General features: G+C 37.9%; 1 protein-coding gene across 3 annotated transcripts in view; it reads right to left on the bottom strand.

The window, feature by feature from the left end:
• Nucleotides 1–2,368: 2,368 nt before the first annotated feature.
• The window catches only part of LOC109433115 (ATP-binding cassette sub-family G member 1), a 214,966-nt gene continuing 204,494 nt past the window's right edge, over nt 2,369–12,840 (bottom strand). For all 3 annotated transcript variants that reach the window (XM_029855594.2, XM_029855588.2, XM_062851161.1), the window contains 5 exons: nt 3,825–3,993; nt 3,663–3,763; nt 3,442–3,597; nt 3,138–3,346; nt 2,369–2,904 (listed from right to left, as the gene is read on the bottom strand). In XM_029855594.2, coding sequence (XP_029711454.1) covers nt 2,766–2,904; nt 3,138–3,346; nt 3,442–3,597; nt 3,663–3,763; nt 3,825–3,993 — 774 coding nt within the window. In that variant the 3' untranslated portion in view covers nt 2,369–2,765. The remainder of the gene's footprint in view (nt 2,905–3,137; nt 3,347–3,441; nt 3,598–3,662; nt 3,764–3,824; nt 3,994–12,840) is intronic.

Below are 12,840 nucleotides of genomic sequence, written 5' to 3'. Positions count from 1 at the left end.
TTTTACAGCTAGTTGTAGGTGCATGTGTGCGTGTAAGTATTGGTGTATGTGTGTTAGTGTTGGTGTAATGTAGGCGCCAACTCGTTCTACTCCACTCTGATTGCTAACACCCCATTGAACCATTACCCTTAAATCTGGCAATCTATGAAATAGAATGAGTTAAGCGCCTGGACATAATAGTCAGTTAATCAAACAAGGAATATTAGTATTAAAGTGAAGATATAACGACGAAGCAACGCCCCGAACCTCGAGAGCACAAACCCCATGAACCAAATGACAGGCTGCGCGAACAGTCGATCGACTGGCCACCACTAGTGAATAAACCGATCGAGCAAACCCTCCAGCACAAACCACCACCAGCTCTCCTGACCTGCGCCCAACAAATCTGAGGCACAGCCCAGCCATAGCTTCACCTTAAAACCAAAATCTAGATTGCAGAGCACAATACTTCCCAAGTAACCACGCAGCTCGGGCCGCAAATCACGCACAACACGTCACAAATAAGGCAAACACTACCCCGCCCGTACAACCGAAACCGATCTAGGGTAGAGAAGGGTCTCTTTCCACCACAACCCGGACTCAACTGCACCCACAGGGTAGCGCACCCCACGCACACTGCACTCCTGCATCCATCATGACCCGAGCCGCACGGTCACCTGGGTTGCTTCTATCTGCATGACCTCACCCAACCCGTAACGCAGAGTTTAAATCCCTCTCTTGCATTACAAAGCAGCCTCTCTTCCCAAAGTTTGTGCGTGGTATAAATGAGATTATAAAGCTGAAGAAATCGTCACCAACACAACCGCCAACAATGAGCACTCAATGGTGTCGGCAGAATCAATGGCGACCTCCTCAGTCCCAAACCCAATTATCCTACACTACTCAAGTAACCACAATGCTGAAGCCGTACGCACTGCACGTACGAAGTACATACAGACCTAACCGCACCGCCTAAACAAACCACCTAGGCCGAACACAAGCGAAAAGCGGTGCCACCACTGTTAAACCACGACTATACCAGTAGGTATGATCGCAATTCAGCAATCGTAGATCCATTCCCCGCTCTTACTCAGCCCCAACGATCCATAGTAATGCTTGTCAATATATGCACATCACACACGCAACCCCCACAACCCAACAGTATGGTCACTTGAGTATCCCTGGGATTTTGATTACATGATGGTCAGGGATCACAGCCATCAAAACGTTCCACACTTTGCCAGGGCTTGCGACCTGTAGGCATGATGATTTTCGCTATGGGAAACCATGATGGCTAGCGGTGTTAATAATTTGGGCAGTTATGAAATCAAAATTTAGTCAGTAAGGGTGTTTCATCGTACCATTGTTCATTGTAGTTTCCCATATAAACTTTGGTTTTTATCGTGGAGCCGTGCTTCAATATTTTTCAAAAATTCATTAATTATGACATGACTCTCTGTGGGGGTCCCGAGGGTGTAATTTATAGGAACTCATACCGTGACGCAAATTAAAAAGAAGAAAAGTCAAGCAGTGTAACCATTTTTCAATATATATCTTTTTCCATCCAGTGCTTCCAAAAGCCGATAATCAATGCACCTAAACGGCAACTATCACCTCTAGAGTATTGGAATTATTGCAACAAAGCGTTTATATGTGGCAGCCGAGAGCGGCTCAGTTAGCTGCAGAAGATTTGCTAACTTCGTTGTTACCGTCCAGTCCGATCTAAGGCACTCACGGTAATGTGACTCGTTAACTTATTTAGGCTGAGGAAGATTCACAGCTGCATTATATCCCTACGAGGGGGGCTTCTTAAATGCAATGCGCTCACCGCTGCATCATGTGCCTCTACTAGTTTGGTCGAATATCGGCGAGATTTTCTTCAGACCGTCTATGGAAACCGGATGCCATGTATGTAGTCTGATTGACGTATGGCTCAGCTTGATAGGATCATCATCTTCCGGACCTCCCACTCCGCACGCTGCACATGATGGGTGAACCTTAGTCTGCAGTATGGAAGCAGTAGTGTGGTTGGAAACATCTATCGAATCAAAAAAGAATGAATGCAAAGCCAGAGTTGAAATTAATATTTTGAACTTTTCTTCGGAAGCAAGGGGGAGAATAGGAGATTTTACTTTTCAATTTTTTGTTCCACTTCTCTTGCTCAGTTTGTCGTGATCCTAGAGCTTTCCGGACAGTGAATGGAAACTAGATAGAAGAGGGATTATGTGACACTTTCTATGTGATGGGGAATTATTGTTCCCTTATGTGCACACCGTACTGTCATAGGGAATCACACGATCATCCGACGATAAAATATTTGGGATTATTTTCCCATTACTGTTGGCTTTGGGACTCTTTCGGATAAAACATTGTTTCCAAAGAAGCGAAGTTGTGCAAAAATCTTTTTGTATATCTTTATCTTAAGGCTTGTAAAGTACATTCAACTGCCATTATCACATTCTCAACTTAGAGATATTTATAATTTACTAAAAAAGTAAGTAAGTGCACTTGTTTTCCATTTGTCACAACGCTATTCCTTGTACTGTTTATTGTTTGACTAAAATTAAATTCTTTGTGCAATGTATCTCTAAGCAAACTTATCAGCGGATCACCTGTTGCTCTGTGAAATACATCACTATTACGTGTCTACTGCCTCTTTCCCAGCATTTCGACGGCCAAAACCTTTGTCCTAAAAATACCTTCAATATCTGTACAAAAAATGTCATCTTACGCTAGTTTTGTTTGGCAAGAACTTAGCAGTTATGTTTACTAAATAAAAGAAGCAATCAATTGCTCCGCAGTTTTCGCTTAAGAGACCAAAATCCTATGACCTTGATGGCAATGAATTGCACCGCCAGCATAACCACGTTAAAGATGTAGTTCTGGGGTGTCATACCGAGATCCTTCAAAATGGTGGATGCTTTCCTGTAAAATCGAGACAACAACATTATTAATATTCAGTTTAAGCAGTGAGAACAGAATAAATTTGAAAAACTTTAAATCTCTTCAAAATACTTTTCAAAAATTTCCCAAAAACTAGCTTCAGGTGTTATGCAAAATTTGATTAAGCGAGTTTGTTCACTATATTTTTTACAAACTTTTCATAGCGCTCCAAAAACATAATATATATTATATTCCTTTCCACCAGCTTTACTCACACATAGTGACAGTACAGTTCCTCCTCCGGGCAAACCATATTGGTCCGGCCGTTGTCGTACATGGCGAGCACCAGCGCTTCCAGACCGTACCGCAACGTTGACAGATAGCTAAACGCCTTCATCAGCTCGGACATATGGCTGAACATAATGAGAAAACCGCAAAACACCAACATGTAGCACGTGGTGATGGCTCCGATGAAGGTTCCGTTCTGTGGGCAAAATAGTTACGAGAACGTTAAATGCACAACCAACTCTCTGCTCTGACGACGACGACGACGGCAACGACGATACTACGGTGACTTACAATTTGATTCAGAAACGTTCCTAGAAATAGACCGTATCCGTCGGCAACAATGGTGGTCAGTACCAGGACCGCTAGGAACATCATGAACCGATCGTACTCCAGTGGCTGGGACGTCAAGGTGAACACTATCGTGCTGTAGACTATCGAGAAGAAAATCTGCAATGAACGTTTATGGCTGCAATATGATTGGCAATTAACTATGAACGAATATTCGAGCTTACCTGTACTGGTAATGAAGTGAGCATGGTTGCGAAAAAGTACGTGCGGATTTTGTACCAATTGTTAAAGGATTCTTTCCTCAGAATTTTCATTTCGGACGGAACTGGAATACATGTGAATATTAAAACAATACTTCTTGTGTAAAAACCCTATCTATTACTTACATTTAAGCACCCCAGGCATCAGAGTTGTATACCACAGATAGAGTATGTGCACCAGAAACGATGCAATGTTGGAAACGCTTTTCGTACCATTAATGCCAGAATCTCCGAAAAGCAATCCTACCACTATCGCGCATACCACGTGGACGAATAGTTTGAGATGTGTCACAGTCTGAAAAAAGAGAGTAAAATATAGTCCACAAATGCACCTGACGTGGCTAGCCACATTTGCTTAAAAATTGTTTTTACAATTATGAGTACATATAGCAATAACAACTTTATACATTTTACATGCATGTAATCAATTAGTACAGAAAGCATGCAATGACATCCCAGACAACCAGGAGTCGCATAAGAAACCACGTTGTACATCGTATAAGTACTATTTTAAGTCACTATCGCAAATATGTACGGCTGACTGACAAATTTCATCGCATATGATGTTATTTTTTGAACTTATTACGATGTATCAGGTAAAGTCATGTATGAAAACAAATAAACTTTTATAAGGTATGAGCACATCGTAGTAGATGATATTCTGATGTTTTATTGTGATAAACTTTACTTACTCGCAAAAGTGTGCGAGCGAACTCGCAAAGTCTTAAATGAATTCGCAAAATTGCGTACTGCGATGATTATACGGCTTTGCTTGGTGCTTTTCTTGTTGTGTCAGTTTACCTCGCATTGGTGTATGGATAAAATCGAATAAAAGTACGAATAAACTCGTTGAAGTGTACATACAAACTCGCATAAGCTAGAGGCGTTTATGTTGGCATTACGCGATTTGTGGAGCGGACCTGGTGTGATGGTTAGAACACTTGACTATAGACTGTTTCAGAAATTATAAATACACTTTGTTTATTAAATTAAATGAACTGTTCTAATGATTTTTACCAACTTCTTTCAGAGTATAGCATATTGTACTCCATATTCTTATATTTCCTTTCAATTGTCTTGATATTTTAAAGAACAGTCGAGTTCTCTAACAAATAACTAAATTTTTCAAATTTGAAATTGTACAAAGGTGTTTTTTAATAATTTCAACATTATGCATCACTGAATACCAAAAATTATCTTAATTTTTATCACATTCGCTTTCTCAACTAGTTGTCTAAGGAATGCCTTGATCAAAGTTTGGAAAAAATTGATAAAGGCATTTCCACAACATTTTTTCGGAGATCAAGTTTCTTATTTTTTAAGGTTTTCTACGGAACATAAGAACTACCACACAGTTTCTTAGCTTTCCTGAACGCATTTAATCTAAACAAACTTGTTTTTTCAGCTCATTCGATCCTTCAGATGGCAAAGCTTGTCATACCATAAAAAAGAATACAGTAAGCAGTAATTAAGACATTCGTTTGCTTAACGTTTGTTGCTATTGGTCTTGTTGAGAAATTTGAAACAAAAATGTTTGTTTTGAGAAGGCCCGTAATGGTGGTTCTTGATTAAATATTCCAGTAAAAATTACTCTTACCAATCGAGAAATATCTTTTATTATCGATACAGCAATATTTATTATGTTTGGAAATTAAATATTTTACCAGTGAGATTTTTTTCTTTTCTACTATGCTACATTTTTTGACCACTTTGTGCAACTTCAAATTTTGATCATCTTGTTTACAGAGCCCTATTATTTAACTTTTACCGGAAACATCAACAAAATTGGTATTATTTGCTTCGTTAGCATGTTTACTATTAGAGCTAGAAGAAACTTTTTTGGATAATGTGTTCAAATTGAAATGGCAGGTTATCGTTAGTGTATTTATAATTTCTGAAACAGTCTATATCACGCCGAGGACCTGGGATCGAATTCCACTCCCGACAAACTCACAAAATGTGAGTTCTTCCTTCGGAAGGGAAGTAAAGCGTGGGTCTCGTTAATACAAATAAAAAAAAACGCGATTTGATATGTGATAACAATTAAAGAGTTTCTGTTGCACTGTGGATCCAGTGCCAAAAAGGTACAAGAAAGTGAACAGCCATAATTATGGTTGCAAAGTCATCATTATTTGTTTTGTTGGCTTGATAATCAACAATGGGAGGTGCTAGCCAGAGAGGGGCAGTGAAAACTGTACGGGAAATAATTTTTAGCCTGCCAAACACGCACAGCGCAATTGAAACAAGTGCATTCCAACAAACACTGAGGTGAGTAAGAATATCATGATAATTAATCAGCTTGTTTCATAAGTAGCGTTTGGTGTTGTGTGTGAAGTGTTGCTCAACAATCCAGAGGTCATTAGTTCGATATCGAGCTGAGAGAATTGTTTTTTTTTTGAATATTATGAAATCGCATAAGATGCTAAATTGCGTCGCAATAGTGTACGCGGTACATCGCATAAGATATCGCTTCAAGTCATATAGCGTTATTATTGTACCGTCAATGCACGTATAGCGCCTCCACTTTTGTACGCATAAGGCACTTTTGCTGCATCTTATATGATGTAACTTAAACGCATAAAAGTACGTATAACATGAACATAAACTTTATTATACGTGCAAACTGGTTGTCTGGGATGCAATGTATCATGCAATGTACCAATCATAGTCTTTTCAAGTTTTCATCCCAGAAGTATTCTAATGTCTCCAATGTACTCCGTAGTTTGTGTTACAAATCCAAAATTCATGGTACATGAATTGGGTGATCTAGGTCATCCAAACTACACTGAAATTCATTTTCTTAAGATCTACTGAATCCACCTTCATTGGTGTTCACTCTGTTCAAGAAATTCAGTCACGTTGATGTCCATTAGACCTCGCAATGCTACGAGCAACTCGATATTGTGGTAGTTGAACATTCCGTGAAATACAAAGGCCTCCAATACACTTTGAATTTTGGGTTACGATATCTACATACTGTATCGCTTTATTTGTGAAAAACATATTCGTGGAATGTAGTCTATACTGCTGATGGAGCCTCAGTGCACAACTAGAATGCTTTTGGTACATTCATGGGTTATTACAGGCTTTCCAAACTATTGTGGAACTAGGACCTTCAAGGTCTACAGACTCTACTCTTGTTTCTCTTCACTCTTTCACTCTTCACCATTGTGTCTATTGCACCTCATAATATAACGAGTATCTCTATATATTGCTAGTTGGGTGTCAATTGGTATATAAAAGGTCCCAAATGTATTTTGAAGTATGGGTCGCAATATCTCTAAATCTTTGGATATTTTCATTGTAGCAAATGGTCGCGGAATATAATCTACGCTACTCTTAGAGCGTCAGAGTGCAATTCAGATAACTTAGCAACATTCACTTGCTGATCTTCCTCCAGAACTTTCTCTAGGAATAACTGCTAACTCACCTAGGAATTCATCAAGGAAGCTTCAAAAATTCCTCCACAAATTCATCCCGGAATTTCACAAGGGATTCCTTGTGGAATTCCTCCAGCAATAGACCAAGGGATTCCACCTCAAATCCTTCCAGAGATGCATCCAGATGCATCACTTCGAAATTCCGCCAGCAAATCCTATAGGGATTCTACCAGAAATTTATCAGGGGATTGCTCCGGGAATTCCCGCAAGGGTTCCTCTCTGATTTTTTTTTCAAAGTTTCCTCTAGGAATTTCTTCAGAGAATCCTCCAAGAATTCCTCCAGTGATTCCCCTAGCAGTTCGTCCAGGGATTATTATAGGCATAGGGGTTCCTCCAGAAACTCCGCCACGGATACAAATAGAAATTCCTTCAGGAATTCCATCACAAATTCATTCAAGAATTTCTATAGGGACTTCTCAAGAAATTCATCAAGGAATTCTTCCAAGGCTTCCACTTACAATTCTTCATGTAACTTCTTCAAGATTTCTTCATCTAATTTCACCAAAGATTCCTCCATGATTTTTTCCCTGGGTCTGAGATGACCAAATTTTGGTCAACGTGGTTTATGAACAGCCCCGTAACAGCTACAACAAATTCTTTAGCGATTCCCCCAGAAGTCCTTTATTCAAAATCTAAAATCTTCCAGAAATTATTTCAGGAACTCCATCAGTCGCTTCTGAAAAAAAAAACCTCCAGGAATTTCTATAGGGATTCCTACAGAAATTCCTCAATTCTAGAAATTCATCCAGCAAATACTCCGGGAATTCCGTCAGGATTTTCTTCAGGAATTCCTCAAAGAATTTCTCCTGGAATTACCCTTCAAATTCCTCCACTAATTATTACAGGAATTACTACGAGATGAACCAGCCGAGGGCTGAAAATCTCGATAATAAAGAAAAATATTAATAATAATAATAGGAATTACTCTAGGAATTGTTCCGGGAAATTCTCCTGCAACTCCTGCAAGAAATATTCCAGATATTCGTACAGGAATTCCTCCAGGAATAATTCCTGGAATTCTTCCAGAAATAAATGCAGTAATTCCTACAGAAATTGCTGGAGGAATAACCACAGCAATTCCTCCAAGAATTGCTTAAGGAAATCCTCCAGGAATTTCTCCAAGGAATCGTAAAGAAATTCCTTCAGGAATAACTCCAGTAATTGTTCCTGGAAATACTTTAAAAATTCCTCCCGAAAACATTCCAGGAATTATTTTTGGCATTCTTCCAGAAATTGCTTTATGAATTCTTACAGGAAATACTCTAGGAATTTTACTAAGAAATAACTCAGGAAAAATAAAAAAATCATTCATAAATCACTAAATGAACCATTAAGAAAGCACTACAGTAGTTCCTCCAAGATTTTCTCCACAAATTTCTTCAATAATATTTCTCGAAGAAATTCCTGAAAGTATTCTTGTAGCATTTCTTGGAGAAATTCCTGAACTAATTCGTCAAGGAATACCTAGAGAAATTCCTGAAGAGATTCTTGGTGGAATTCTTGAAAGAAATCTTGGAGGCATTCCTGAAGAAAAAATTTAGAAGGGAATTCCGGGGGGGTTGTAAGTATTCCTGCTAGATTTTCTGATGATATTTATTGAAAAATCCCTGGAAGTATTCCTAGAGAAGTTTATAAAGGAATCCTTGCCCAAATTCCTGGAGGGATTCTTGGATGAATTTTGGACACAAGTATTAGAGCAGGTCTTGAAGAAATTCTTATCGGTGTTTCTGTAGGAATACTTGACAGAATTTCTGATGAAGTCTTGGGGGAATATTTGGAGAAATTCTTGGAAAAATTCCTGGAGGAATTTTTGAAGAAATTTCTGGTGGGATTTTCGGAAGAGTTGCCAACAGAACTCTTGGTGTAATTTCTGGAAAAAATCTTGGAGGGGTTTTTGGAAAAGTATCGGAGCAGATCCTGCAGAAATCCCTTAAGGAATGCTCGGAGAAATCCCTAGAAGTATTTTCTTGTGAAATTTCTGGATGTTTCCTGAAGAATCGTGGAGGAATTTCTCAGGGTTTTTTTTATGAATTTTTGAAAGAATTTCTTGGAAAAATCCCTGCATCTTTTTTTCTGGCGAGATTCCTGAAGTGATTCGTGGAGTTATTCTTGGCAGAAGTCTTAGAGGAAACCTTGGTGAAATTCTTGGGGAAATTAATATAGGAATTTTAAAGGAATTTCCTAGAGGAATTCTTGGAGTAATTCTAGACAGATGTCTTGAAGTAATTCCTGGGTGAATTCTTGGTGGAATTCCTAAAGATATTATAAAAGGAATTTCTGGAGGAATTTCTGGAGGAATTCCTGGAGGATTTCCTAAAAGAATATCCGGACTGATTTCTGGGGCAATTTCTGGAGGATTTCCTGGTATAATTTCAAAAAGAATTTATGGGATGATTCTGAGATACTCCAAGAGTTTTTTTAAGGTTTCCTGAGGGATCCTGGAGGTATCATGGGGAAATTTCTTGTGGTATTCTTAAAAAAATCTTTGAAATTCCCTGAATCTTTGAAAACAATGTTTGAAAACTCCTGCAAGAAGTCTTTTGAGAATTCCTGAAGAAGTTCCTCAATTACTGTAGGCCAAGTGTAGAACCTGTGGTCCTTGAACGTCTTAATTTCAAAATAGTTTGGATGACCTAGATCACCAACTGAATATATCAGAGTTATTATAATTGCAATCGCTGGGTCTTGTTATTATAATTGCGTAAATTATATTCGATGAGTAAAAGCTGCAATGAAAATATGCTGAGATATACCGGTTTTACGATCCATACTTCAAAATACTATAATAGTAGTTTACGCAACAAGGTGCAGAATGAAGATTTTTACAGCACGAGTCGTACATTTATCCAACGAGGCTTGCCGAGTTGGATAATTACGACGAGTGCTGTAAAAATCGAGTTCTGCACCGAGGTGCGTACAACGTTTTTTGCAATTTCATAAATTACCTCTTAAGGATAGTTTTCAACAACACTTTTACATCAAACTGCACACTGATGTTCATAGCCATGTTTGAGAAAGTCTGATCATAGCAGTTAATGCTGTGCAGTTGTCGCAATTTTTCAAACCTGCGTCCAGAAAGCATCAAGAAGTTGATAAAAACTGAAAACAGTGCTGTAATGGTTCATTACGCAACGCAAATCAGTGCTGTAATGAATCATTACAGCACTGCTAATTTGGTGTGGGAAAGTAGGCCTTTTCCTGGCAGATTTGCATGGGGTAAAACAGCCTATTACGATGAGGAATTGCAAAAAGATCATTTGTATGACAGTGGACGCATAAATAACAACAAGAAGAGATTCTCGGGGTACAACAGAAATAATAGTGAAAAGTTTGCACCGTAAAGTAAAGAGATACAAGAGTAGAACCTGTAGAGCTTGAAGGTCTTAATTCCAGAATAGTTTGAATGAACTAGATCACCAAGTGAATGTTTCTAAGTTATCAGAATTGCACTCTGATGCTCTTAGAATAGTGTAGATTTTATTCCGCGAGCATTTGTTACAATAAAAATATCCAAAGATTTACAGATATTACGACCCATACTTCAAAATACATTTGGGTCCCTTTATATACCAATTGACACCCAACTTGCAACACATAGAGGTACTCGTGATATTATGAGGTGCAATAGACACAATCGTGAAAGAATTATGCGATAGAGTGAAGAGAAACAAGAGTAGAGTCTGTAGACCTTGAAGGTCCAAATTCCAGAATAGTTTGGAAAGCCTGAAATAACCCATGAATATACCAAAAGCATTCTAGTTGTACACTGAGGCTTCATCAGCAGTATAGACTACATTCCACGAATACTTTTTTATAATTAAAGCATGATACAGTATGTAGATATCGTAACCCTAACTTCAAAGTGTCTTGGAGGCCTTTGTATTTCACGGAATGTTCAACTACCACAATATCGTGTTGGTCGTAGCATTGCGAGGTCTAATGGACATCAACGTGACTATACTTTTTGAACAGAGTGAACACCAATGATGGTAGACCCAGTAGATGTTAGGAAATTAATTCCAGAGCAGAGTAGTTTGGATGACCTAGATGACCTAATTCATGTACCATGAATTTTCTAGGGGTGCCTTGAGGCTTTTTGAGTACCGTATTCTGTGATCATTTATCGTATATAAAATTTAGTTTAGAATATTGGATTTGTGACACAAACTTCGAAGTACTTTGGAGGCCTTAGAATACCTCTGGGATGAAACATGATAATGATGGTAATGATACATTGCATGTATCAAAACTATTGAAGATTTGTAAAATGATGAAATTGAACAAAAACATGTAGAATTTATAAAAAATATAAAAAAAACAGTAGTATATTTTTGACTACCAGCAAAAGGGTGGAGGGTGCAAAAGGGGGATTATGCATTTCTTATTACAGCTATACCCCTTGACAACAAAAAAGAATCCAGGGTAAAATGTTTTAAAACAAAAAAGATATTGCATTTCTACCAGAAGAAGATCGTCCTGGGTTTTTACGGGTTAACGGAATAAAAAAAATGTTCTAGAATGTTCTGTTATTTTTCCTTTTATTTCTCTTCTCGCAAGAATGCTTCTAAATATTCTTCGGTTTTGAAATATTTAGGGTCCATGGTTTAGGGTAAAACCTTCACATTTCTTTAGATATTCCTTCAAGTCATTTCTCTTCCAGAAATTGTCCAAGGATTTCTTAAGAAATTCTTAGAAAATCCGCCAAGGATTACTTCAGAAATTTTACTGCAGAATCTTTCAAAGATTTTTATAAAGATTCTTACGGAAAGGCTGGCTGGAAGACATTCTTGCAAAGACGCCTGCAGAAATTTACACAAAGATTTCAACAGAAAGTCTACTCCCTACTGGGTATTCTTCTATGTGTTTCTATAAATTCTAAATTCCTCCAGGGTTTCTTCCAATCGTAACTCCAAAAAACTCTCTCCAGGAGTTCATTCAAAAAGTGTTAAGGATTTTTACTTGGAGATTCCTTCCGGTTTTTTGTTTTCCAAAATATTTCATGATGTTTTGTAAAGTATTCCGCCAGGGTTTTCCAGGACTTTCTGCAGCTATTCCTGCTGGAACTTCGTCAGATATTCTATCTACGGATTCTTAAAATATTCCTGGTTTTCCAGAAATTCTTTTGGGACATTTAGAATATTCTTCAGTTTTTATAATTCCTTCTGAAATGTCTTCAGCAATACTTTTGAAAATATCTTCAGAGACTTCTTCAATATCGTAAAAATTACTTCAGAAATTTCAGCAGAGATTTATTCAAAAGTTGTTCCAGCAGCTCCTTCAGGAATTGCTCAAGCGGTTCTTTCAGCGATTGCTCCAGGAATTCATTTATGGAAATGTACCAGTGAAGGTGCACTGAAATTAAGGAACCTTAACTTACTAGGTCTGATTTTACCCTGGCAGCACTGGAAAAAATATCTAACATTTTAACAGTAATCTGGCGAAGCATTACAATGACTTTTTTTATGGAATTTGCTACAAATTTTATAATTCAAACAAGCAGAGAACGCGCCAATATAGTATAAGGAATCTACCAAAAATATCAGGAATATATTACAATTCTCGGTGAGGAAGTCATAAGATATCATCGTTATCATAACGAGACATTTTATAAAAAATGAAGTCAGAAAGGGAAGTAGTATATGAGATTAAGGTAAATAGGTGACTTTAGGTATTATCATTTTTGTGCTCGAATGTAGTTGGAA

Source organism: Aedes albopictus, chromosome 2 (genome assembly GCF_035046485.1).
Source record: "Aedes albopictus strain Foshan chromosome 2, AalbF5, whole genome shotgun sequence".
Lineage (NCBI taxonomy): Eukaryota > Metazoa > Arthropoda > Insecta > Diptera > Culicidae > Aedes > Aedes albopictus.
This window is presented reverse-complemented; position numbering and strand designations above follow the sequence as displayed.